This window comes from Fulvia fulva, chromosome 10, assembly GCF_020509005.1.
Source record: "Fulvia fulva chromosome 10, complete sequence".
In the NCBI taxonomy this organism is placed as follows: Eukaryota; Fungi; Ascomycota; class Dothideomycetes; order Mycosphaerellales; family Mycosphaerellaceae; genus Fulvia; species Fulvia fulva.
Window position 1 is genome coordinate 3,069,674 of NC_063021.1, and position 25,220 is coordinate 3,094,893.

Genomic DNA, 25,220 nt, shown 5'->3' on the forward strand with positions numbered 1-25,220 from the left:
GCTAGACTGTGCTGTGGTAGAGCCCGAAGGGTGACCGATGACGGTACGATGTCTTGAGGTGCGTCTACGACCACAAGGCATTTGATTCTCCTCGAGCTGACCCTCGAAACATCCTGAGCCCAGGTGCTCATCAGCTGCTGATCATTGTTTGCAGATTGCAGTACTGACATCATGGGCAAATGGGAAGCTGACGTGTACCAGCGGGAAGTTGTGTCTGTGGTCATTGCCCGGGTGAGAGACCTGGCGAGCTGCACGAAGTGTGTAGGACTGAGGTGTGGATGACATCGAAAGCAGGTGCGTATTGTAATAGCTTGGTAGTACTAATCGATGGTGGTTAAATTGTGGCAGATGGTGCGACATATTCGTAGGATGCTGCGGATGCTGCCCTTGAGTACGGCACTCTACCTCATGTGGCCTCAGACTAATGTACCGCGAGTATGATCAGCTCGGCAAGCGACGCAATCTTCAGCTACAGCTCACCACGTCGGCTATTGCTGAAGGGTGACTGACACCCGGCCTTGCAGCACAGTCTGGACATTGGAGACCTGGAGGGAGGTACTGGCGGCCAGGCACATCGACCTCAACACCGCACATGGTACCCGAAGACCGGGACTTGCGAGTGGGTGGAAAATATCCCTGTTCGCGGTCATACTGGCGCTGTTGTGCGAGCAGTCTACGTAGTCGGTGTTGTCGCTTAGTTTCCTCCTGGTTGGCCTTTTTCACCACGGACTCACTGATTTGATCCCGTGACGTTCTTGACTGGAGGTTGTATGCGCTGTTTCTTCTAGCCAGAGGACTCAACTCAGAGAAGTTGATAGAGTCGCATAGTCTGGCGCAGAGCCTTGGAACGAGAACAACCTTGGGGCACAACGATGGCCGTATTCGAGGGTCCACATTGCCTCATCCAAGCGATCTTGATCACGCAAGACATGCGCCGTACGCACAATGAAACTGCAAGATCAGGAAGTCAGTATATGATACCGAACGAAAGGTCCATACATTCGCAGCAGAGCTAACAGTCTCTTTCAGCACGACCTTAAAAGTGTCTGCTGTCTCTTCCACGAACGGTACGTGTCGTTGTGGGTACAGGACAAGTAAGCAGCTTCGAGTCACTACTGGCGCAAGCAATATGTAACCTCAAGAACCACTCACCGAAAAAGCAGTCGTTCAGTTTGACGTTCACAAGGGTTCAGCAGGCCTCTCACGAAAGGCGAACTCCGTTTTGTGCGTTGAGACTTTCTGAGGAAATCGAGTGCCTCCGTCGGGTCGGGGAAACGGAGGTTGAGGAACAGCCTCGCTCTGGTCCAATCAGTCTCGTCTTGATCTGATCGCCACATGCACAGGGTGTCGGCGAAATTCCTGATCTTTTCTTCATCCATTGCCGGGCAAGCAAGATCAGAGAGCATTCTGATTAGCCATACGCCGAGCGGCGCAATCGGGATATGTTGATGCGTCCTCCGACCAAGGACATGGTGAATATGTTGATGCGTCCTCCAACCAAGGACATGGTGATACAGAGAAAGCGCGTGTTCAAGACCCCTGCCATGGCTGTCATGCCAATACGACGCCGCTATCACGAAATGCTTGAGTACAACACCTCTCCACATGACCTGCTGCCGAGGCAGCCACGATACAGCATATCGTGGGGTGTGTTTAATCTTGAGCCACATCCAGACGGACTCCTCTTCTCTTTCAGCAGCAAGACAAAATGTCAGCGATCGAACGAACTGTGGCGCAAGGGCAAGGTCACATCTGTCGTATTTGTTGTCGTGCAGAAGCCAAGCAAGCGTGCGCGCTCCAGGTTTCACTTCAGCATACTGTTGCTGTTCTCGAAGTTTGTCCTTCGCTGAGCTCTGATTGAGAGCAATCCAGTGCTCAAGACAGCGACCTACCATGACCAGGTCCTCGGTCTCCGATCGTAGGATGCTTAAAGGGTCATCTCGCAGCTCCAATGGCAAAGATAAGTCCGGTTCAAGGAGCTGCTTCCAGGTCAGGAGGAAAAAGGGGGGATTTTGGAATTTGAAATCAAGGTAGTCGCGTAGAGTCTTTTGGCGTGTGACCGTATCCCTGGTCGACGGATGGCGCGGATTCGTAATCGAGTCTGTTGGCTCGAGCGGTGATGCAGATTTCGTAGCTGTGCCAGAAAGGCCGAGCCGCTTGCAAGTCGAGGCGAAGCGTGTCCTTTGTACAGCTCTACACGTCAGCTTCCTCGGCCATGTTGATGCACGTCCACGTAAGGTCGTGTCGAGAGGACGATGGCGCGCACTAGATGTGGAAAAGAAGCGTGTGCAAAGGTCGAAGTGTGTTGGCGTGGCATGGTGGCTCTTGTGAAGGCGTGTAGTGTGCCTCCATGGCAGACTGTCAGGTCTACGCTGCCATTTTGTTGCATTTGCATTTGTGGTGAGTCGACAGGGCTTCGACAACATGGTCGAGGACATGTATGTATGCGAGGACAGAGAGTCGCGGTGCAGGTGATGCGGGAGGCATGATGCATGGAGATGTAGAAGCCTTCCCCACCTGGCGCACAGCCCCACCTGGCGCACAGCTTGACCAAAGCCAACTGTTGTCCAGGTGACGGCAGTCAAGTCTTGATGCGGATTATCTAACCTGAGTGAGAGTGTGGTGTCAGGTGAGCAGGGGTGTTGGCTGATGTTTCCGACCGCGTCTGTTACGCGTCAAGTGCTGCTGTGCCGTGGTTGACGTGACATCGAATAGAGACTGGTATCTGGCGTAGCAGTAGCAGTCTTCCTTATGATGCTGATCAAATGGTCGCGTGTCCGATCTGTGAGAAGCCGGTGAGGGAGGCCAACATCAACCGGCACATCGACTCCGACTGCAACGCCTTCCTGGACGAACCGAGCCCGCCACCAACGCAGATCACCACCAATGCATCAAGCGCGAAGACTCCCAAGCTCGCCGGCTTCTTCACGCCCGCAGCGAGGAAAAGCTTGCGCCCGAGGACGGAAGATGCATCGTCGCCGATATCGAGTACGCAGATAGCGCCCGCCAAGTCAACGACCATCGCATTCCCCAGCACCGCACCAGCCAAACGAGCGCGAGACGAGGATGAGCATGATCAGGTCGATGGCGTTCAAGAGAAGGCGCAACCAACAGCGCCGCCTACTAAGAAGCCCAAGAATGCACATCAGCCACTAGCGGAGCGAATGCGGCCGCAGAGTCTGGATCAAGTAGCCGGACAAGAGCTGGTGGGATCAAACGGCGTACTGCGGAACTTGATCGTCACAGATCGCGTGCCGTCTATGATCCTATGGGGAGGGCCAGGAACGGGAAAGACGACGATAGCACGACTCATCGCGCAGACTGCTGGGACGAGGTTCGTGGAGATCAACAGCACGTCAAGTGGAGTGGCCGAGTGCAAGAAACTGTTTGCAGAGGCAAAGAATGAGCTTGCATTGACGGGGAGGAAAACGATCATATTCTGTGACGAGATCCATCGGTTCAGTAAGAGTCAGCAAGACGTATTCCTTGGGCCAGTGGAAGCTGGGCAGGTCACATTGATTGGAGCAACTACAGAGAACCCATCTTTCAAGGTTGTGAATGCACTGCTGAGCAGATGCAGAACTTTCACATTGGCAAAGCTCAGTGATGAGCATATATTCGGCATCTTGAAGAGGGCATTGTCACGGGAAGTGCCCAGCTTGCCGACTCCTTCGCCGAGTCCGTCATCTGAAGAGCAAGTGGACAACAAGGAAGACGTCCCGAACACGGGGGACAACAGCTTGTCCCTGCTCACAGAGGACGACTACTCGCTGGTCCGCTACCTGGCGGCCTTTGCCGACGGCGATGCCAGAACCGGTCTCAACCTGTTGGAGCTAGCCCTGGACCTGTGCAAGAAGCCTGGCATTTCCCTCGACGATGTCAAGAAGAGCCTTACCCAGACCTTGGTCTACGATCGAGCGGGCGATCAGCACTATGACACCATCTCGGCCTTCCACAAATCGGTCCGTGGTAGCAATGCTGATGCGGCGCTATACTACCTGGCGCGGATGCTGCAGTCGGGGGAGGACCCACTATATGTCGCCAGACGCATGGTAGTAATTGCCAGCGAAGATGTCGGTATCGCAGACAATAGCTTGTTATCTCTCGCCACGGCGACATATACCGCAGCTGAGAAGATTGGCATGCCCGAATGTCGGATCAACCTCGCCCACTGCACCGTCGCGTTGTGCCAGGCGCCGAAGTCTGTGAGGGCCTATCGCGGGCTCAACGCCGCCTATGCTGCATTGAATGAGCCTGGTGTTGCGGGGCTTCCTGTACCTGTCCACCTTCGCAACGCACCCACCAAACTGATGAAGGAGCTTGGTTACGGGAAGGAATACAAATACAACCCAGACTTCAAAGACGGCCGGGTAGTCCAGGACTATCTTCCAGACAAGCTTGAAGGGAGAGTCTTCCTCAAGTCAGAAGACCTTGGGAAGACGATTGACCCGGATGTAGCAGAGCTTGATGAGGAGCTTCGTTATGCTGAAGAGCTTGAACGAGGTGAAGAGCTGCTCCTGAACCCTGACGGTGATTGACGTCCCAAGCTTTCCCAGGCATATCTTCCAACGTCTTGATAGCCGCTGTCAGAGGCCCGTCGTCTTTGGCTGGATCTCGCGCTCTACGCACACTTGGCGGATGCATGCCTTTGACGAACACATTATCCTTGACAGCGCCACACCACTTCAGCATCTTCCAGTCACCATGCTCCATGAAGTAGAAGGCTGCTGTGCGAAGGGGTAGGAACATCCCAATCTGTCCCGTGGACGACGACACCGGCTCGCAGAAGTAAGGGAAACACCTGCACAGGTTCAGGACGTATTCCCGCAGCTCGGCCTCCTCGACTTCGTCCCCCGCTTCTGGATACCATGTATTGTCCCTCTTATGCTTGGCCATGTGCAACTTCTGCATTGTCGTCCGCAGGAAATGGGTGACGTCCGCAGGAAATGCGTGACGTCCCAGTACACACAGATGAGATACGACACCATAAACGTCGGGAACACACACGCCTCTTCGAGTGTGCGATCCGGGCAGAGACTGGAAAACGTCCCGAAGGCCTCCAAAGGAGCAAGCTCAAACAGCTTGTGCTCATTCCACTTGGACCGAATCTGATAGCCACCAAACCAGGTCCTCATCTCCTGCTCCAGCTTCGCCGCATCTTTCAGAATCGCATCAATCTTCCCCACCCCATCCTCCGCCTTCAACTGATCGTACCTCTCCAAGATCGCCGGAACCTGCAACGCCGAATCGTAGAAAATCGTCGCAGCATCGACATACGGCGCCCGCCACGCAACGCTCCTCCACTCCTCCGTCCCCATGAAACACGCCTTCCTCACCAACAACGCATGGCTCAGCGCTCCATGCCTCATGTTTGAATACAACAGCAACGACAAATTGCTCTGAATACTCGCCGGTCCCCTCGCCGCAAGCAACTGCTGCTGTCCCTCAATATGCTTCGTCCACCCATCCCCAACCTGACTAATCTCATCGAAAAACTCACAATTCGCCAGCACCGTCACTGTCGCTAGGACATAATCATCCGTGGCAAACTCTGTATCCTTCGACTGGAACGTCTTCAACAAGCCCGAAATCGCGCGATGGTAAGCTTTCACAGCTTGCTTCAGTAAATTCTGATCTTTGAAAATACTCCCGACCTGTACCAGCGACATCGCATCGAGACCTGCACTTACTTCTGGCCGCAGGTTCGGGGTTTGGATGAGTTGTTGTAAGAAGGAGAAGTGGGCGTCTTGCTCCCCGATTCGTTGGGGAAGGTAGGTGTCCATGAAGGTTGAGTAGATGACTTGTTTCTCCATGGCGGGGCTGTGGATGATGGATGGGGTGGTGTAGAGTTCCATAGCGCGGGTTATGTCCATAGGCGTGCCGTTGCGGTCTTTGAACCAGAATTCGTTCAGGCCGTCGTCGTGGGGATGGCGTTGCTTGGTTCGAGGCGAGGCTGTGGCGGTGGGCATTGCGTTCAGGATCATTTGATTCAGGTCGATCCCACCACCTGCTTCTCCTCCTCCACTTCCACCCAACATCCCAAAATCCATCCCCACGCCGCCGAACGCATCGAAGCCCAGAATTTCCGCTCCAGAATTGAAATCCCAGACCAACTCGCCATCTCCAACACCACTCTCAGACGCCCTCACAACATTAATCACACTCCCACTCCCACTTCCACCCTTCATCCCCTTCCCACCACCCCTCTCCCTCTCCCTCCTCGGCACAGATACCCCCACCCCCACCCCTCCCCCCTCCTGCACAAACAGCACCTTCCCCTTCTCCGGCAATCGATACCCCCCACAAACAACCCCATGCACCCGACACCTCTCACACCCCGGCCGTCCCTCATCACATCGAATTTTCCTCTTCCTACATGTTGCGCAGCCTGTGGATTTCGTAGGCATAGCTCCAAATGTTCCGTCTTATTGGTCGTATGCTGTAAGCGTCGTGGCCTCCGGTGCCACCTCGCACTCCCAGCTCAAGAGGGAAACAAGAAGTAAGATGCTCTCCGGCTCAACAAGAACGACAAAGAAGCATGGAGGCTGCCACGTTGTTTACTGTACCACTGTGCCACGTTGAGTAGGATTCTCAAGCCCCGAAGGATGCAGCTGAGCTAATAGCTCAAAACATAAAGTGGTGACGCTTTGCTGCATACGGGAAGGATTCTCGTATTGGAGTGTGACTCTCGGCGCGTAATTGTGCTTTGTCAAATTGTTCTGTTTACCTGAGGGCGGAAGTTCCAAAGACCTGGAAGACAGGACGATGTGAAGTCGATGGTCTTTGTCCTTCAACTGCCGCGTCAACATTCCGGAAAATCATCGCGCCGGATTCCGATGAGGCCGACAAAATGGTGTAGAACAGATATCATCATATTTCCCAAACATAGCCAGCTATCATACACTCAGTCTGCCTGGATGTCCTTCTCTGGGGGCCCACGATCCCGCTTGCTGTCAACATCAAAACGAAAGTGCTCGCTCATGCTATTCGTAAGCCAAACAGAACCCATATGCCCCATGAAGTCCTCCATCTTTCTGCTCATCCATTTTACAGCACACATTAATATTATCAATACCTCATTGTTTGGAAGCTTGTCCCTCGGGATGACTCCAAGAGAACTTCGGTGATCCGCATTGTGGTCAGCAGTTTGTTCGGAAGCACCAAGAGGGTGCCTCTCCAGTATCGTGCCATAGTGGGAGAGCACGCGTTGTGCTGCTTGTCGTCTGTTGTCATTTCGTTCACTTGTCCTCTCCAGTGACACTATCACGAGCAGAGATAGTGACCTCGTCGTCCTCTTTGATAGGGTTGCTGCTAAGGAACAGCGGGTTCGCCGGAGCCATGTCTTGTTGAGCGTGGAGTCCACCTTCGATCTTAGGGAAGGTAAGATCCATCGCAAGAGGGTTGATGTCGAAGAGGCCAGCAAAGGGATCATTGTTCGGTGGCTGGTACATTGGGTTTGCAATGCCAGTCTGCATTGGATGTGGGCCAAACGAGAAGTGCTGCTGGAATGGGTTGGGAGCGTGGTGACTGGTGGGAGCCCCGGACTGCTGGGAGACGGTCTGGTGGTTGAGGAAGTTGCCAAAGTTGGCGAGGCCTGGATTAGGCATAGCGTTGTTTCCACCAGATGTAGGACGGAAGGTACCATTGACGTTGCCCCAAGATGGCTGTCGTCCGTGAGCACGAGGCACATTCATGTCATTCTGGTACTGTCGATAGAGGTTATCGCGTTGATTACCTTGCTGGAAAGGGTTGCGGAAGCCAGAGGTGAGGTAGTTCATTGGTGGTGGGTTGTCGAAAGTGATGTCGGGACCACTGTTGTCGCGATGGATGCTGAAACCAGTCCGCTTACGTTGACGGGTAGGAGCGAATGTGAGGTCATCATCCTCATCCTCGATCTTCATCACTGTTGCCGCTCGCGTGCTGCGACCGAATGGCGGGTGATGAGACTGACCACGATTGCGGAGGATGCGGCCAGTATTGACATCCTTGTCTACCAGAGCAGGTCTGGCACGACGACGTGTACGCTTCTTCTCCGTGATCTCTGGCTCTGGCTCGGACTCTCCCTCGATGAGACTATCGTCAGAGGCTGGACTGCCGGTGATGAGTCGTTCCTTGCGGAGTATGCCTTCGGTATCCCAGACGCTCTCGGTAGGCTCGACGACCTCGCTCGTGGCCTGTAGTGACCTCAACACAGAGGCATGTTTCTTCTGATTCCGCTTCCGTCTCATCTCTGCAGTGGCGGAGTCGAAAATGTCCATGCCAGGCCACCTAATGCCCTTGAGCTTCGTCTCGTCATTTGGCATCTCGTCAACACTGGCGTCGTCATCCATCAAAGAGCCAAGTGATCCGCTGCCATTGTGTTGTCGGCGGCGAGCGGCCGGACGGCGGGGTCGCGGCTCCACGACGTAACTATCGTCGTCGTCGTCGTCATCGTCGTCATTGTCGGAGAAGGAGCTCATGCTCTCCTGCTTGACGTATGGCGAGTTCGAGCCGGAGCCGGAAAATGAGATGTTCATGCCATTGGGCGCAAAGTTGCCGATAGGTGGTGCATACGGGTGATTCATGCCTCGATCGAAAGAGAAATGAGAGTGAGGAGTTCCAGATCGTGACATGGGATCCGCCATCTGGTGTCGGTTGAGCTGAGGATCCAGCATGTGAAGGTTGTGTCTCAGAAGACGCTGCTGACGTTGACCGCGACCTGACGGAACAGGGGTGTTTCGCGCGGAGTTTGATGCCGTTGAAGCTGACCACTGTTAGCATAGTGATGGCAGAAGTTGACAAACACTCACCGCCAGAGCCTCTCCGCGAGGTGTCGACGCGACGTGCGCCTGAGGCACGCTTCTTTTCCTTCTGGCTCATCCGCTCTTGCATCAGTGTTGCCACGTCCCACTCTTCATACCATTCATCGTAGTCATCGATGACCTTCTGTGAGCTCGCGTCGGTGCTGCCCTTGACTTTGGTCCTGAAGTACCAGCTGAGGTGGCCCTTGCTTGCAATGTGGGTGAGGAGATGGCTGACATCTGAAAAGTCTGGCCGCTTTGGGCAAATGTTGCAATGGAGGGGTATGTTGCTGGCATCCTGTGCTAGCAAGCTCATGCTTGGCAACGGTGCAGCCGTTGAAAGGAGGAGGAGCTGATCCAGCTGCGGTGGGATGAGTGAATGCAGAGGTGCCGCTGTTCCGGCGTTGGTGGCAATTGCGGTGGCTGCCGCTGACCGTGTCGTTATGGGGTGGAACTGGTTCTCGTGAGCTGATGGCTACTCGTGGCTGCTGAAGGAGAGACGGTGAGGTCGATTAATGCATGTGGTCGGAAGCAGCGTGCTGTGCTATGCTGTGGCTCGCTGATGCAGCACGAACGCTCAAAAACACCAAAGGAGGGACGAAGGACAATCCAAAAGAACGCAGCACAAAGGCAAGAGAGTTGTTGTGTGGATGAAGGTGATGAAGGAGGGAGGAGAACAGAAGGGAGGATGAAGTGTGCAGCCAGGCGAGTAGCCCAGGTGCAGGATGCTGCCGCGAGTGGTGGTGGTTCTTGCTGCTTCAGAAGCGGAGTGTGGTGGGTGAGTGTGGGGGGAGGAAGTCGCTGCTGTGAAAGAGGTAGGTGTGTTGGTGAAGAGTCGGTGGGAAAGCTGCTGTGTGGCGTCAATGCCTGTCGTCTTGCCTGGAACGTGCCGGCATCGCGTATCAACCGCTCCCGTCGCGCGTGCACATGACCGCTTTCACTCTCCGGGAACGACAGTGAGGTCTACCAACACAATGAGATAGCTAAAATGATACTCGCCGTCCATGCGGTGATCGCGTGATAACCTGCGATGGCATTTACAAGGCATGTCATGAGCGTGAAGTAACCTACCCGCAGCTGGTGTGACGGTCAGGTCAATTGTCAAATAGCTCAAATATCAATCTGCTCTCGGAGTGTAGCCCGGTCTCATTGATGTGCTCAACACGGGTTATTAGATTGCGAGAGGTGGAGGGGAAGGGTGCACTCGGTTTGCCGCTTTCATAGCACAAGCAGCACAACGCCTCGCGGTTCGAGTATCGCAGACACTGTGTGCTTGGCGCGGTGCATAAAGGACTCACATAGCATCTGTAGTCCTCGTAGTTATTCTTATGACTCTGAGGATTGACATGCGTGGCTACATATACGGCAGATATGCCACATGGTTCATGACGTGCCCTTTTGAGGCAAAGCCATGACTCGTCGTGATTCAGCTGGAGCCTCGAAACTACCGTGTGAGAACTTTGTCCACAATAGCCTTCGGCATGCAACTGTGGAGGTGTTAGCAAGACTTTCTCACCCAAACAGAAGATCTGTCAAACTTACTACGCTGGGTCCACCTCTTTCAGTCCGGGATATTGGAGTAAGCTCAAACCAGCGATTCCAAAGACCGTATGGAATACGTCGACCATGTCGCCAGGTCTGTCCGCGATGCCGCCCTGGTCGGGATCTTGTGCGCTCAATATGAAATGGGCCAGCTTCTTGCCATCGATCCAGTGTATTCTGTCAATCATAGCCATGCTCGTCAGCACCCACCAGCTGTAGCACACATCAACCAGCTTCTCTGGGCGGCCATTGAGGCCACCACTGGCAAGTTGCCGCTCACTGAGCCAGGCCCCAAGCCTGTCTTTGCCTTCCTCACCAAGGTAGGAGCCGAGCTCGCCGCCAAGTGTGAGGGCACCAACGCAGGTGTAGACTTGGCCAGAGTGCGACTCTGCGCCTGGCGCGATACCAAAGGCTCCGTCGAAGTTCTGGCAGGACTTGATGAAATCCATGGCCGCTTTGAGATCGATGATCGGCGTCTCATTCGGTCGTTGATGTGGTAGCTTGTGGAGGAGGGAAAGGGCAAGTAATGCGCAGAACAGGAAACGGCTGTCTGTCTCGCCCCATTTGTCGCCCGCAAAAGTTCCGTTCGATTGCTGTAGGCTGGCGATAAAGTCGGCTACTTTCTCCCGGCCACCTGGCAATCTGTCGTCGAGCTCATCGAAGCCATCGATCATGGCCAGTATCTGCACTGCCGAGCACGTGTAGAGCATGTGAGGATCGTGACCGGGAGATGCACCGAATCCTCCATTATCATGCAGACAACTGAAGACGAAGTCGAGCAGACCGTCTCTTGGTAGAGCTTCTGGATGTCCGAGTAGATGCAGTGCAGTAAAGCCCCAGTACACGCCGCTCATACGGAGATGTTCCGTCAGGTGATATTCGAGCTCATCTCGACGCTACTGCACCGTCAGTGTCAGCTCAAGTGTTGTTGTTGGACAGCCTCTCCCACCTACAGTGTCCAGGCTTTTGATGTACGAGACATGCTTCTCTACCACCAGCTGCAGTTCGTCGGGCAGCTGCCCAGAAGCAGCGCCTCCTCCGCGACCAGGCCCAGCGGCGAGAGACATGTCGTGATGAAAGTGAGGACTGTCTTCGGCTTCGAGACGTCAAATTACGGTGTACAGTACACTAAGACGATGCCTAACGTCGTGCCGATAAGCTGATGCCTGCTTCGTGATCACAAGCTTGTCAAGACTGGTGCAGTGTCTGTGCTGGTGGGAGCAGGTGAGGTGGGCGGCGGAATATGCGACTTCTGCGGCTCGCTGCAGGCACACAAGCGCAACCAAACTGTGCATTCGTGTGGCGGCAGAGGTGGTGTTTTTAGTGTCAAGCTTTGACAGCCGCCTGGCAGAGAAGCCTTGGCGTGCCGTCGCGTACCTGAGCGGGAGAGTGGAGAAACAGACTGGGATTGGTAGATATAGGGAGAGAGAGTAGAGTGCGGCCGCCGAGTGCTGCATTCGTGTTCGTATTATTACAGTATTTCAGTGCGCAGTTCTGGCAGTATACTACAGCTACAGCAGAAGCCAGTGTGCAGGATGCGTGCTGTGCATGAGTTGTGCAGGCATGGCCGGGCAGTGACACGAGCATAACTACAGTCTACAGTCTACAGCACGAACCAGGGGTAGATAACTCCAAGCTTACCTAGCCCTGAACGACAGCCGCGGACGGATACCTCGTCACTCAGAAGCCGACGCTCCCTCCCACTCGCTCACCAACGCACGACCGCAGACCGTACCCACAGCGGCTCGCCGACCCTGCTGTCCACTGCCATACAGACACAGACTCCAGCGAGTTCAGCTGTCTCAGCGTCGCTGCTCCCGCCCGGCAGCATTGCGCGCAGCTGCAGCCGCGAACAAAGAAATTCAGGCACAGGACAGCTGCAGGCGCCCGTGCGATTGGCCGCGCGTGCGATCGCAGCATTGAGTCGTTACCTGCCACACCCGCCCGTCTGGGCCGCTGCCCTGTTCCGGTAGCACAACCACGGTCCACGCTGCAATCTCACGACGTTGCGTCTGCGTGTGCGCCAGGCAGAGACATGCCTCGACACCAGCAGAAACCGTCCGAGCTCGCGCTGCAGAGCAAGAACCCGACCCTGAACCTGAATCATGGCCCCGCGAATGGTGCAATCCAGCAGCCGCAGCCGCCTGCAGACAGCAGCCCAATGAACCTCCAGGGCGTCGATCTTGGCTCCTTCGGCGGCGGCTTCGAACACGACGTTGCTGCAGGCCTCACGCCGTTGCCCTCCCTGCCGGCTTCACCACCTGGCTCTCCCCGGCAAACCAACCAAACCAACCGCCGAGACCGGTCCAAAAGCTTTCTCACCAACTTCAAGAGCAGGATCTCGCCCGAACAGGAGCAGCGGCAGCAGAAGAAGGAATTACGGCAAGGGAGCAATGAGGACGACGCAGACCGGCCCCCGACCAGCAGCACACACAGCATGGCATCCAAGATATACACCATACGGCGGAACGGAAGCACACCCGAATTGAGCTTGGTGGGCAGCAACGAGAAGCTGCGCAAGGACTCAGCAGAGGGTAAGTCGCGTGGTTTTGTGTTTCATCGTGCGTGACGTGATGTGAAGTGATATGCGGCGGCGGCGGCACAGCAGAGCAGAGCAGAGCAGAGCAGAGCAGAGCAGAGCAGAGCAGAGCAGAGCAGAGCAGAGCAGAGCAGAGCAGAGCAGAGCAGAGCAGAGCAGAGCAGAGCAGAGCAGAGCAGAGCAGAGCAGAGCAGAGCAGAGCAGAGCAGAGCAAGCGGACGAGAGTGAGCAGAAGTGAGCGCTGGGCGGAGCAGATCAGAGCAATTGGGCGGACAGGCAGACGCGAGCCAATAGGCGTGAGCGACAGTGAGCACAGTGAGGGCGCGGTGGGAGTGAAGGTCATGGTATAAGACGGACGACTTTTCTACATGTTGTCTGTCAACATGACCTTAACAACACCAGTGCCATCGACATGTCGCGCCCATGCTAACAGCCAACTAACTGCCATTGCTAACTACGCTACCGATATCATTCATTGCGCATCATCTAGAGCGTCTGTTTGCTGACCAGCGCTCGTTTCAGACCGCGACGCACCACCTTTACCGGGTCCGAGACCTCAACCGACACCTCACCAGAGCGAAGACAGCACCACGAGCCAACAACGGCGGCAGAGAGAACAAGGGGTAAACAGGCCCAGGATATTCAGATCAAAATCGATCCGACGAGACTCCGACTCGAACAAGTCACGGCCAAAGATGAATACCAAGGACTCCTTCGAGCACCCACCAAACACTGCACCTCTGCAGTCCGACTGGCCGGGCTCGAACGCACGGATGCAGGGCAAGGGTAAAGAGGCGGACAAGCGTGGCAAGTCGGCTGAGCGTGTATCGGCTCACCAGAGCGAGGAGAATCTTCACGGCAAGAGCAAGCAACAAGGCGGTGGTTTACGGACTAGCAATCCGTTCGGCGCCGGCATGAAGCAGATCAGTCGGACGAGCAAGGGCTTCCTTGGCAAGTTTGGCCGAAGCGGTAGCAGTAACAAGGAGCGCGAGGTGACTGACGCCGAGTATCAACTGCGGGTCATCAACCTGCCACTGATTGAGCAGACACGCATTACACGCATCAGCAAGAAGCTATCAGGATGCCGGGACAAGACCGAGTACTGGATGCCAAGTCTGCCTTGGAGATGCATAGAGTAAGTCTGGCTGAAGTGTGATCATGGAATGCCTCGTCACTGACAATCTATAGCTACCTCAACACGAACTGCGAGAATGAGGGCCTCTATCGTATTCCTGGAAGTGGACCTCAAGTCAAACACTGGCAGCGCCGATTCGACACCGAGCTCGACATCGATCTTCTCTCCGAAGAGGTACGTGACACGAACGAAATCGCCAGTATGCTGAAGGCCTGGCTGCGCGAGTTGCCCACGGAAATCATGCCTGTCGACCTCCAGAAACATCTTGCCAGAGAGCTCGAGGAAGAGAATCCACAATACAAGAATGTTGGACAGCCTGCGTCTCAGAAGCTACGCGACACTCTTTCCGACCTGCCGCCTTTCAACTACTATCTGCTCTTCGCCATTACTTGCCATCTTTCGCTCTTGTTAACCAACAAGGATCGCAACAAGATGGACCTCAACAACCTTGCAGTCTGTGTCGGTCCGTGCCTCAACTTGGAGCGTTGGCTATTCAACTATCTAGTCGGTGATTGGCGGCACTGCTGGCAAGGGTGCTATACAGAGAAGGATGCTCTCAAGATTGAAGAGGCCGTCGAGGCCGGTCATGATCCTCCAGCTCCTTCAGGCTCAAATCATACCGATTCAGCTTCTCTGGAGTCTTCTATGAGGGCCACGACTCTCGACGACAGCGCGTCCGAAGCACATTCCATGGATGATCGAGCGATCAGCAGCGGCACTGGAAGTACTGCGAGCAGGCCAATGGCCGGATACGATGACAACGGCAAGTCTCACTCACGCGACAACTCTCGGCCACGGGAGAATGCGAAACCAGCGACCTACCTTCCACAGGGTACAAAGGGATTCTCGAACGGCGCTGTCGGCCTCGGCATCAATGATGAGCCCAAGCGGCCATCAACTGCAGACAATCGCAATGCGCCTATCGATGGCAACATGACCGGCATGCAAAGCATCAACACCAATGCTGGCATGAACAACCGGACGAGCAGCACCACCACTACACCTCGCATGGGCCATAGTCGCAGCAGAAGCGACTTGCCTCCCACACCTGTCAAGACCAATGCCGACGCCGACTGGTCATTCCCGGTACATGCACAACGCTGACGCTCATCGCATGCCACAGGGAGGATGTTCCTTGCATCAGCACTCCCTGCAACACGCCAGAAATTGGCCCCGACCCTAATATGCCTATCGCCCTAAGGCATCGCAGAACGGCAACATCGGCAGCCTTCTCGGTGTTACGATAGACTGTTGCCAGTGTGTATGACCCTCGCGGCAAACACAAGACAACGGCACAATCCTACGAACTCATCATCACGGCTCCATCACTTTTCGGGATACCCAGGCCAGCAAGGTCACGGAGTACAACGGCGTTTTCCCTTCATGTTTTGAAGACCCATGGCGGACCGCTTTGACGGTCATCGCCAGTTGATGGGATCTACTCATCAGTCCATGGGCATCGGCGCTGGGCGCAAAATGGTTTATGGTTTGAGACGATCAGAGAAGACTTGGTATGCATGGGACAAAAGGAAGGATGAATCGTTCTACCTGCTTTCTACTTGCTTACTTCGAACGCCTTGATAGGGCGGTATTGTATGATTAGCTACTGACTAGAGACGCGAGTGAATGGATCTGCATGCGAGATGAGATGAGATACCAACGAGACTCTACTACACCATCGTCCGCCCGGGACAACTGTCGCTACTGATTCTATACAACAGGAACTCGCTGCGAATAAGACAAGAGATGACAGGAGTGTGATACAATCTTATAATGGTAAGGGGTCATCTGGAAGTCCTTCGTGCAATAGCGACCACGTCAGTGAATCGAGCTGACCAGGATGCAGGACTTATCTCCCACAAAGTCCCGGTCGACTACTCTCCGCTGTCGACCAGGACACGATATTATGCGTTGCTCCCAGCATTTGTTCGCGTGTGACTACAGTTGAAAGGCTTGGAACTCGAAGTGCACATCATCTCACTTTGACAGATGAACTGTCAAGGACTGGATGAGATCGACAGTTCAGCAGACTATATACCATGGCTGCTGCAGCAGTTTGCAATGCTACACGGAGCTCAAGCATCTGTTGTATGGACTCCCAAACCAGCAGCTGGAGCCTCCAACTCCAACATCCTGCTCATGTGGCGTGAAAACACAATGATCAAGGCGTTCCGTTCCTGCGTACAATGAGGGGCAGCAATGGCGTTCAGACAATCTGCGCGCAGACAAAGTTCAGACCAGTCCATGTTCCAGGAGGGGTAATTCCAGCGAGTGATGGGCAATGCGAGCTCGAAGCTCTATGGGGTTCAGACGTCACTGTCCAAGACTTTGAACATTGAATCATTTGAAGACTTGCTGGTGTTACCCGGTCGCCATACATCCCTTGTGCTACCAGCTGGAGAACGTCAGAGCAAAGACCAAGCCAGGACACAGCGACACCGCACAAGATGCCTTACTCAACGAAAGCAATGAAGAAGCTGGAGCACAGATCCCTCATCACAGCACCGAACAACTTGACATATTCGTACTACCTCTCCCCCAACTTCTCCCAGAAGCTATCCAAAGATGTCCCCACCCTCATGTTCGTCCACGGCTATCCAGATGACGCCTACATGTGGGCAGGCGCCATCCCTACCTTCCTCGAAATGCCCTACCCATTCCTCGTGCTGGACCTGCTAGGTTTCGGCCACAGCTCTAAACCCGTCGAGACGAAGAATTACAACTACAAAGCCATGGCAGACTCCATATCGCAAATCCTCGATAAGGAGAAAGTGCCGAATAGTGTTATTCCTATCGGTTCGTGTTCACCTCCAACCACGCCTCCAGAACGCTTGCTAACACAACACACGTCAGGCCACGACTGGGGCAGCGCAACCTCCCAACGCTTCTACCTCTACCACAAATCCCGCTGCATCGGCCTCTCCCTCCTCTCCCTAGCCTACCAAGTCCCCTCCCCCACCGCCTTCGACCTCGCAACAGCCAACGCCGACACCACGAAACGCTTCGGGTACCCGCAATGGGAGTACTGGAACTTCTTCACAGCACCGAACGCCGCTGAACTAATGCGGCATAACATGGAGCGCTTCTTCGAAGTCAACCACGGAAACTTCCCCTCGCCGAACAAGGAGACTGACAATAGCCCGAAATCGGGCCCGCTCGCGACGAAGGGAGATGAGCCGGGGAGGGATATTTGGATGAGGGAGATGTTTGATACGGGGGATGGGACGGTGGAGGGGAATGCGATGTATCAGTACGTCACGCAGACGGGTGCGTGGAAAGGGAGGATTGTGGAGTTGAAGGAGTATGCGAAGAATGACCCATCCATCTTTGAGAGGTTCCGGGAGAGGATGAGTCGCGATGGGTTCGAAGGTCCGGTGCAGTATTATCACAGTCTGAAGAATAATACTATGCTGGAGGATGAGAGGGCGTTGTGTGAGAAGGAGGAGAACAAGAAGATTGAGGTGCCGTTGCTTTATATTGGGCAGACGGGGGACTGGGTTTGTAGGGTTGATTTGATGGGTGACGCGGTGCAGCAGGGACTTGTGGGGGATTTGGAGGAGAGGGTGGTGGATGCGGGGCATTGGTGTTTGTATGAGAAGCCGGAGGAGATTGCGGCGAATATTAAGGAGTGGCTTGAAAGAAGATTTCCCGTGAAGAAGTAGGAGAGAATGTGGAGAAACGTTGTCCTCGTGGTTGGTAACAGGGTATCATTGTTCGGGGTCCCCCCACAGGCTATGCACTCTAGCACTTGCTTCTTTGCTAATGCACATTGTTCCGCACACAGCCTTGATGCCATCGACATTCCCTAGACCTAGCGCTGCTAGACCTAGGTAGCTGTGGTAGAGATCTGGTAGATCGCCGGGGTACTTGCCGAAGCCACCGAGAGCAGAGTGCTGGGTCTTACCAAGCAGGTAGTTTTCGATGAGCTCTTTGTTGTATAAGGTGGGCTGATCCAGCATGTGTAACGCGCCGCAGGTCCACCAGGCGTAGCAAGTGTCTGCTACTTTGTTTGTGCGGCCGTTCATGCCAGCTTCCAGGGTCACTGGCCCGAAGGGTGTCATAACATCTGCAGGGTCGACGGTTGACTTGTCAGGACTTTGGTGGATCGGGGTATCAGGGTCAGAGATCAACTTTGGCTTCTCTTCCATGCCGTCTTGCAATGCTGCACTCTCAGTGATATCTTCGTCTTCCGCATCAGGGTCAAGGAGATCCGTTTGCCGATTGACAAGCCAGCTCAACGTCAAGTTCAGATCCGAAGGTCCAGTCGGTCTTGACCTGTCATCCTCTCCCGATGTTCTTAAACGGCCGATGAACTTCAGACAGCCTAAGGAGCAGAAGGTGTAGCCTGCATGTGGTTCGTGAAAGGGCTGATCCGCGAGACCACCGTCAAAGCTCTGTTTTGATGTTAGTTCGGTGCACCTGACCATGTCAGCACATACTCACCTCTGCGAGCTGAACACACTTGACGTGCTTGTCCACATCGATGTCCTCAACAACAACGCCGTCAATGGTTAGTGGACCATCTTCGATATCGCCACGCAGAATGCGCCTTGCACCAGTAGCACAATAGCCAAAGCGTGGGTCCATGCCACCCTCTACTACTCCATGCACGAGCGTCTCACCAAAAGATCCGTCGTCCCGCTGCATCTGCCGCAACCAGTCCAGCGTCTCTCTCCGCTTGACGCGTTTGAGATCATCGCCCACGACCAACAGTGCTGACAAAGCAAAGTATGTTGCTGGCACATTCGCAGGATCCCATCTGGCGTTGTCCTCGTTAGCCAGTACGCCGAAGTCAGTTCCGGGCCACATGCGGAAACCGCCCTTGGGATGTTGACAATGGTAGATCCAGTCTACATAGTCCTTTCGTTCTTGTTCGTTGGTCATAGAATGCCATGAGTCCAGAAGGTCCAAAGCCGAAATTATGAAAAAGGCCAGATACATTCGATTGCTCTCATTGCCAGTATAATGGTGTGGCAGCAATGTCTTCAGGCATCTCGTCCAGTACTTGACATGCCTTGGCTTGTGCCGGACTCATGTCAACACACAAGACCCGTCGTAACGTTCCCGCAAATCTCACCTTGTCCAGGCAAGCCGCCTCATTGCGCCCAGCGCTCATTTCTTCGTTCGTAATTGATCTCGTCCAAAGCTCATCGTCGTACTCTCAGCTCGTCTTCCGCGCACATAGTACCTCAATACCGGGAAATGCAAGAACAGCAGACAGGTTCCGGTGAAAGTAATCAAACGCCACACAGCCTTCGGAGCTACGAAACAGCGAAGACTTCGCATCAACTCAAATAGATGTGGCGGTGGCTAGTGCGGAGCTAGCGCGTACATCCCTGTCAACTTTAGGCAGAAAGCGCGTCTGAACGTTGCAAGGATCTACATCAAGTTCAAGTGGCACTTCAAAGCATCAATTCGCGACTTCACTTCACTTCATCGCAACACACACCATACACACTTCGCCATGGCGCCGCGCAGAGAGCACGCTGTGGCGACTGTGTTCTCAACGCAAGTGCGATCGCATGATCAAAAGTCGATAGTGGTCGAAGCTGGGGGGTTTACGCCGACGAGATGGTTCCTGGAGCATGGATCACGGCCAGTCGCAAACGATGATGAACAAGGTCCGCCAAAGAAGCGCAGGAAGATTGAACGCGACCACAAAGAGGCCGATGACCCATCGACTGCACTGGAGCACATTCCCCTTGCTCAGGTCGCGATCGACTTCCACTTTCCACAGACAGCGCATTCGCGTGGCGCATCCGATCAGAGGATCCTCGATGATGTCGACTATACGGACATGCCACAGCTGGAGGTTGCGCTTGTCAGTGTCGGGGACGACGATCATGGTGTCAAGTTGCGCTTGTCTACTCCAGGAAGCAGGCAGTCTGTATTGATCCTCGAGTCGGATTCAATACCACAGCACACTCTTGAGTACCTCCGCAAGTTGGCGATCCCTGGCTACCATCTAGCAAACGCTCCATACAGAACACGAAGCGCAGAGCAACCGGCCACGATCACTAAGTGCACGTTGACCCGATCGAGTGGTCAGCTATACACTGTCATCAGATTCGCGGCAACACTCTCATGGCTGGATGGTGCTTCCGCTTTCACTGCAGGCGCGCCGACTGGCACTTCCAGGATCTATCCGGACGAGGACTTCCTACTCGAGGCATTCCCAGATCACAGAAAAGCGGCTGCGAACCTCGACGACCAGCCATGGACTCCACAGGATTTCTACGAAAGCGTACATGTGCCTCCCAAAGACGCCAGCGTAGAGGGCTACCGGGATGTACTTGATGTTGATCTGTACCCTTTCCAGAAGCGAGCAGTATCTTGGATGATTACACGTGAAGGCGCAGGCGAATCCACTGGCAGCCCTCAAAGTGACTTCTACACCTCGGTACAGGATCTCAACGGTGACGAATGCTTCGTGGATCATCTCCAGGGCATAGTGTCACGCAAGCTGCCAGATCAAGATGGCGCGCTCTCAGGTGGTCTGCTTGCAGAGGAGATGGGCCTGGGGAAGACGGTCGAGCTCATGGCACTTGTTTCGCTACACAACAGAACCTCTCTGTCCCCGAACAAGGTTCTCGACTCGGCTTCAGGCACTCAGGTCATACAATCACGAGCAACGTTGATTGTCACGCCTGCCTCGATCTTGCAACAGTGGCAAAGCGAGCTCAGCCGCCATGCCCCACATCTCAACGTGTACCACTATCAAGGCATTCCTGGCAGCAAGAAGAAGGATCCAACCGTCGACAATCTGATGAAGGAACTTGCAACGAGCTACGATGTGGTCCTGACGACATATGCCGTGCTGACACGTGAGGTGCATTTCGCAGAAGATCCGCCAGCGCGCAATATGCGACACGCGCCGAAATTCAAGAGAAAGAGAAGCCCACTGGTCCAGCTTGAATGGTGGCGTATCTGTATCGATGAGGCGCAAATGGTAGAGTCCGGCGTGACCAGCGCAGCTCGTGTAGCGCGCCGGCTGCCGAGAGTACACAGCTGGGCGGTAACCGGCACACCATTAAAGAAGGACTTTCAAGATCTCCATGGTTTGCTGATATTCCTCCGCTATGCACCATTGAGTGAAAGCGCCAAGCTTTGGAGCCATCTCGTCTGGAAGCACAAGCACTTGTTCCGCCACGTCTTCGGGAAGGTTGCGCTCCGGCATACAAAGGCGCTTGTTCGCGAAGAATTGCGACTACCACCACAGAAGCGCGTGGTCGTGACAGTGCCCTTCTCTGTGATCGAGCAGCAGCGATACACGGAGTTGTTCCAGGAGATGTGCGAAGAAGTTGGCCTCAGTGCAAGTGGCGCACCGATCACAGATGGTTGGGATTCCAAGCATGAGAGCACGCTCTCGAGTATGCGATCTTGGCTCGTTCGGCTGAGGCAAACTTGTCTACATCCGCAGGTTGGTGGAAAGAACCGAAAGGCTCTGGGAAGAGGAAACGCGCCCCTACGCACAGTCGCCGAAGTGCTCGATGTCATGATCGAGCAGAATGAGACGACCTTGCGCGTTAAGGAGAAAGACGTCATCACAGCAGCATTGAAGCATGCTCATATAGTTGGCAATAATGGACAGGACGACCACCGCAGCGAGCAAGCGCTCAACATCTACAAGGGCGCCTTCGCTACTACGCAAAAGATGTTGGAAGATGCGAGACAACAACTCGATAACGCGAAAGCAAGCCGCGCCAAGGAGACCGACGGCGACACCGAGACAGAGGACGAATCTTCAGACTCTTCGCAAGCACTGTCGCGTTACCGTGTTGCTTTTCGAGAGGCGCTCAAGCTTCATCATGTGTGCACTTTCTTTACAGCAACTGCGTACTACCAGATCAAGACTAATGAAGCACTGACTCTGGAGGGCTCGGATCAATTCAAGCGGCTCGAGGCGAAAGAGATTGAGCTCTATGACATCGCCAAAGCGTTGCGAAGGAATATTCTCATCGACATCTCCCGAAAAGCTGAAGGCTCCATGCAGCAGATCAAAGACCTCGAAGGTCAAGGTACGGCAACGAAGCTGCCGAAGATCAAAGACTTGGTAAGTCTCGGTGGCATCGAAAGTCGCAAGATCGTCGAGAAAGCCGATGATCTGTTCGACGTCATCCGCCAGCAGGCGAAGGTCATACAGAATTGGCGTTCAAAGATGGCAGAATACCTCACGAAGCCACTTGTTGATGAGGAAACTGATGGCGTAGAGACCACTGGTGATGAGTATGAAGATTCTACGAAGCAACAGGACGAACTCTATGTCTACTTTGACGCGCTAAAAGCAATGCACGCCGATCTGAATACCCTGATCACCGGTGAGACAGCGCCACTGATTGACATCGAAGTGAAGGGTCTCGTGAGAGCAGCCAAGACATACCTTAACCCAGAGACACCAGAAGAGCTGAGGCCGCAAGGTGTGCATGCACCAGAGTTGGTGCTTGAGCTGTTTGGAACCCGGAACAAGTTCCATGCACAGCAAAAGGATGTCAGCTCCGTTCAGAGATTGATACAGGAAGCTCGTACCGTTGAGACGGTCCTCGACTATCATCAGACTGGATCCCGTGCTGAGGCCGAGCATACGATTGTCAAGCAGTATCTCACTGCGCTCCAAAGCATCAGCTTGTCATATCGCAAGGTTCTATTGGGTCTTGAAAAGGAGATTGAGCTGTTTCGCACTACCCAAAACCAGCGAGTTGAGTTCTATCGCCAGCTGCAGGAACTTTCCGATGCTGTTCAGCCGTACAAGGAAGAGCTCGACGAGCAGCTTGACCAAATTGCGTTGACACTCGCTATGGATTACGAAGAGCTCGCGGTTCAGGAGAGAGACAGACATCGATCGCGACAACGCTTTCTCTTATCCATGAAGGACGAATCGGGATCGCAGTCAGAGCCCAAGACTTGCATTATCTGCACCAATACCTTCGAGAATGGCGTGATGACTGTCTGTGGCCATCAGTATTGCAAGGAGTGTATCACGCACTGGCACAAGTCGCATAAGAGCTGTCCGATGTGCAAGCGCAAGATCTCTCACAACGACATGCACCCGATCACACTGAAGCCACGCGAGGCACGTGCGCGAGAGGAAGTGCAGTCCGAGGCATCGTCAGATGGGTCCAGCTTGTCGTCGCCCTCTTCACAATCGTCAATCTACACCGATGTGGATTCAAAGCTCCTGGACGAGATCAAGACCATCGACTTGCCAACCTCTTACGGCACCAAGGTCGATACGCTAGGTCGACACCTACAGTGGATCCGGGAGCATGACCCAGGCGCCAAGTCCATCGTGTTCTCCCAGTATCGCGAGTTCCTGGATGTGCTCGGTACTGCGCTTAAGGAGTTCAAGATTGGTTATGCACGACTAGGACGATCCGGTGCAGCTGAGAAGTTCCGAAACGATCCCAGCATCGACTGTTTGCTGCTCGATGCAAAGACTGACTCTTCTGGCCTGACACTGGTTAATGCTACCCACGTCTTCATTTGCGAGCCTCTCATTCAGACTGCTGTCGAGCTGCAAGCGATTTCTCGAGTGCACAGAATCGGACAAACGCGACCAACCACTGTGTGGATGTATCTGATCACTGATACTGTGGAGGAAGCAATCTACGAGATGTCAGTCGCTCGCCGCCAGGCTCATGTCCAGGCACGACTGCAGTCTAAGAGAAGCGAAAAGTCTCGATCATCGACGCCGGCCCCGATGCAGGAGAATGCCATTGATGCCGCAAACTCAGAAGAGCTGCAGGCGGCACCGTTGACAAAGCTTCTGGTTCCTGGTAAGGGAGGTGGTGAGGTGGTTGGCAATGGTGATTTGTGGCAGTGCTTGTTCGGGAAGGCTCAGAAGGCGACCAGTACTGCTGCAGAGCAGGAACTCGGTCGTCATTTGAGAGCTGAAGCTGCTGAGCAGCGTCATGAGGCCTCGGCAGCGTAGAGCTGTTGTTGGGGCGTTACGACAGAACTGGGAGGTGGACTCCCGAGCGCTGTTTTGCAGCTTGACATGAAGATGGATCCACGAATCGCTTGCACGTAGAAACTTGATACCCCATGCAAATGCAAATGGCAACATGATAAATGACAATGTCTCTCACTTTTTGAGCACGGGCCACATATCTCAAGCTCCATCTCAGATCCCCATTCTCCATCCACAATTCCTCACCCACCACCATCATCACCACGATGTTCGCCCTCCGCGCTCTCCGCTTAGCGCCCTTCCGCCTTGCGCACCGTTCTCAGCCCCTCCGCCGCTATGCAACTGGACAACAACCCCAATACCAAGCTCCTACTTCAGCGTCAAAACCCAGCCCCCACCGCGAATTCTACCGAGGCGGGCTAGGACGCGCCGTGGCGTTCAATTTCTTGGTCGCGATGGCGACGTTTCAGGTCATTTATTGGGGATGGTTGAAGTTGGAGAGTTTGGAGGTCAAGGAAGAGAGGACGAGCGAGATTGAGAGGCTTGAGGGGGAGGTTGGGAGGTTGACAGGGGTGAAGACGGAGAAGGAGCGGTGATGTGTTGGAGCTTGGAATCAGTGGTACTGCGGAGACTTTTGCGATGGAGATGATGAGCGTGGACGGGTTATGGAAGAGCAGTCCTTGGCCTGTGCCTTTGTGGACGCGGCAGTCTGCAGTGAAGAGTTCTGGCGCTTTAGACATCTGTCGATGCATCAGATGACATATCGCATCTTGAAGCAGATGTACAGATGAAGTCTCCAATGAAGGTTCTAGCGCGGACAAGAAGCAGCGCGCGATGGCGTTGGATGATACGGGAAGTTAGCATCACAACAGGCCATCGAGCAGGACACATCCCGACGAGTTCCCTTCCTGTGCTCTGGACTCCACGGACACGGTTCATTGCACACATGCGACCCTTAGGGCCAGGGGAGAAATGCTTGCTCCGCGACCTTTAGACGACAAGTCCAGAAGCTATGGCATGATCTGAATGGGCTTGGTTGCAGGCTGTGGAGACAGCGAGCAGAAATGCGTTTTTGTGGTATGAGGACCTCCCACATGTCTTTTTCCCGAGGAGTTGGGGATGATACGGGTGGTCTGAACACTCAAGATGCTACAGTGTATATGTCTATGATAGCACAACGCCGACTGCGGCTCAAGAAAGTCCCAGTAGTAGCTACCATGACCCAAAACCACTCAGAGTCCCGAGCTGTCTCTCGTTCAGATGCAGTATGCGATCATTCTTCAACGAATGTGAACCGTGATATCGGTGCCATAACGC

At 54.3% G+C, this 25,220-nt stretch overlaps 9 protein-coding genes across 9 annotated transcripts; 5 read left to right on the forward strand and 4 right to left on the reverse strand.

Moving 5' to 3' along the window:
- Positions 1-2,765: 2,765 nt before the first annotated feature.
- On the forward strand, positions 2,766-4,538 carry CLAFUR5_12227 (ATPase WRNIP1; the record flags this gene model as incomplete). The annotated part of the gene is made up of 1 exon (XM_047911375.1): positions 2,766-4,538. One exon carries the CDS (start codon positions 2,766-2,768, stop codon positions 4,536-4,538), a length of 1,773 nt encoding a protein of 590 aa, XP_047766897.1.
- Positions 4,539-4,811: 273 nt separating this feature from the next.
- On the reverse strand, positions 4,812-6,188 carry CLAFUR5_12228 (uncharacterized protein; the record flags this gene model as incomplete). The annotated part of the gene is made up of 1 exon (XM_047911376.1): positions 4,812-6,188. One exon carries the CDS (start codon positions 6,186-6,188, stop codon positions 4,812-4,814), a length of 1,377 nt encoding a protein of 458 aa, XP_047766900.1.
- A 1,050-nt stretch (positions 6,189-7,238) lies between these two features.
- CLAFUR5_12229 (uncharacterized protein) lies at positions 7,239-9,096 on the reverse strand (the record flags this gene model as incomplete). The annotated part of the gene is made up of 2 exons (XM_047911377.1): positions 7,239-8,743; positions 8,790-9,096. 2 exons carry the CDS (start codon positions 9,094-9,096, stop codon positions 7,239-7,241), a joined length of 1,812 nt encoding a protein of 603 aa, XP_047766899.1.
- Positions 9,097-10,224: 1,128 nt separating this feature from the next.
- CLAFUR5_12230 (Geranylgeranyl transferase type-2 subunit beta) lies at positions 10,225-11,389 on the reverse strand (the record flags this gene model as incomplete). Its single annotated transcript, XM_047911378.1, has 3 exons — positions 10,225-10,267; positions 10,323-11,218; positions 11,276-11,389. 3 exons carry the CDS (start codon positions 11,387-11,389, stop codon positions 10,225-10,227), a joined length of 1,053 nt encoding a protein of 350 aa, XP_047767332.1.
- A 968-nt stretch (positions 11,390-12,357) lies between these two features.
- CLAFUR5_12231 (putative Rho-type GTPase-activating protein 2) lies at positions 12,358-15,100 on the forward strand (the record flags this gene model as incomplete). Its single annotated transcript, XM_047911379.1, has 3 exons — positions 12,358-12,856; positions 13,384-13,996; positions 14,050-15,100. The coding sequence occupies 3 exons, from the start codon at positions 12,358-12,360 to the stop codon at positions 15,098-15,100; spliced, it is 2,163 nt and encodes a 720-aa protein (XP_047767333.1).
- A 1,343-nt stretch (positions 15,101-16,443) lies between these two features.
- Positions 16,444-17,658, forward strand: CLAFUR5_12232 (Epoxide hydrolase srdG; the record flags this gene model as incomplete). The annotated part of the gene is made up of 2 exons (XM_047911380.1): positions 16,444-16,792; positions 16,850-17,658. 2 exons carry the CDS (start codon positions 16,444-16,446, stop codon positions 17,656-17,658), a joined length of 1,158 nt encoding a protein of 385 aa, XP_047767330.1.
- A 45-nt stretch (positions 17,659-17,703) lies between these two features.
- Positions 17,704-19,112, reverse strand: CLAFUR5_12233 (Geranylgeranyl transferase type-1 subunit beta; the record flags this gene model as incomplete). The annotated part of the gene is made up of 3 exons (XM_047911381.1): positions 17,704-18,390; positions 18,440-19,015; positions 19,074-19,112. 3 exons carry the CDS (start codon positions 19,110-19,112, stop codon positions 17,704-17,706), a joined length of 1,302 nt encoding a protein of 433 aa, XP_047767331.1.
- A 348-nt stretch (positions 19,113-19,460) lies between these two features.
- On the forward strand, positions 19,461-23,924 carry CLAFUR5_12234 (uncharacterized protein; the record flags this gene model as incomplete). The annotated part of the gene is made up of 1 exon (XM_047911382.1): positions 19,461-23,924. The coding sequence occupies one exon, from the start codon at positions 19,461-19,463 to the stop codon at positions 23,922-23,924; it is 4,464 nt and encodes a 1,487-aa protein (XP_047767336.1).
- Positions 23,925-24,169: 245 nt separating this feature from the next.
- On the forward strand, positions 24,170-24,499 carry CLAFUR5_12235 (uncharacterized protein; the record flags this gene model as incomplete). The annotated part of the gene is made up of 1 exon (XM_047911383.1): positions 24,170-24,499. The coding sequence occupies one exon, from the start codon at positions 24,170-24,172 to the stop codon at positions 24,497-24,499; it is 330 nt and encodes a 109-aa protein (XP_047767337.1).
- Between the last annotated feature and the right edge of the window lie 721 nt (positions 24,500-25,220).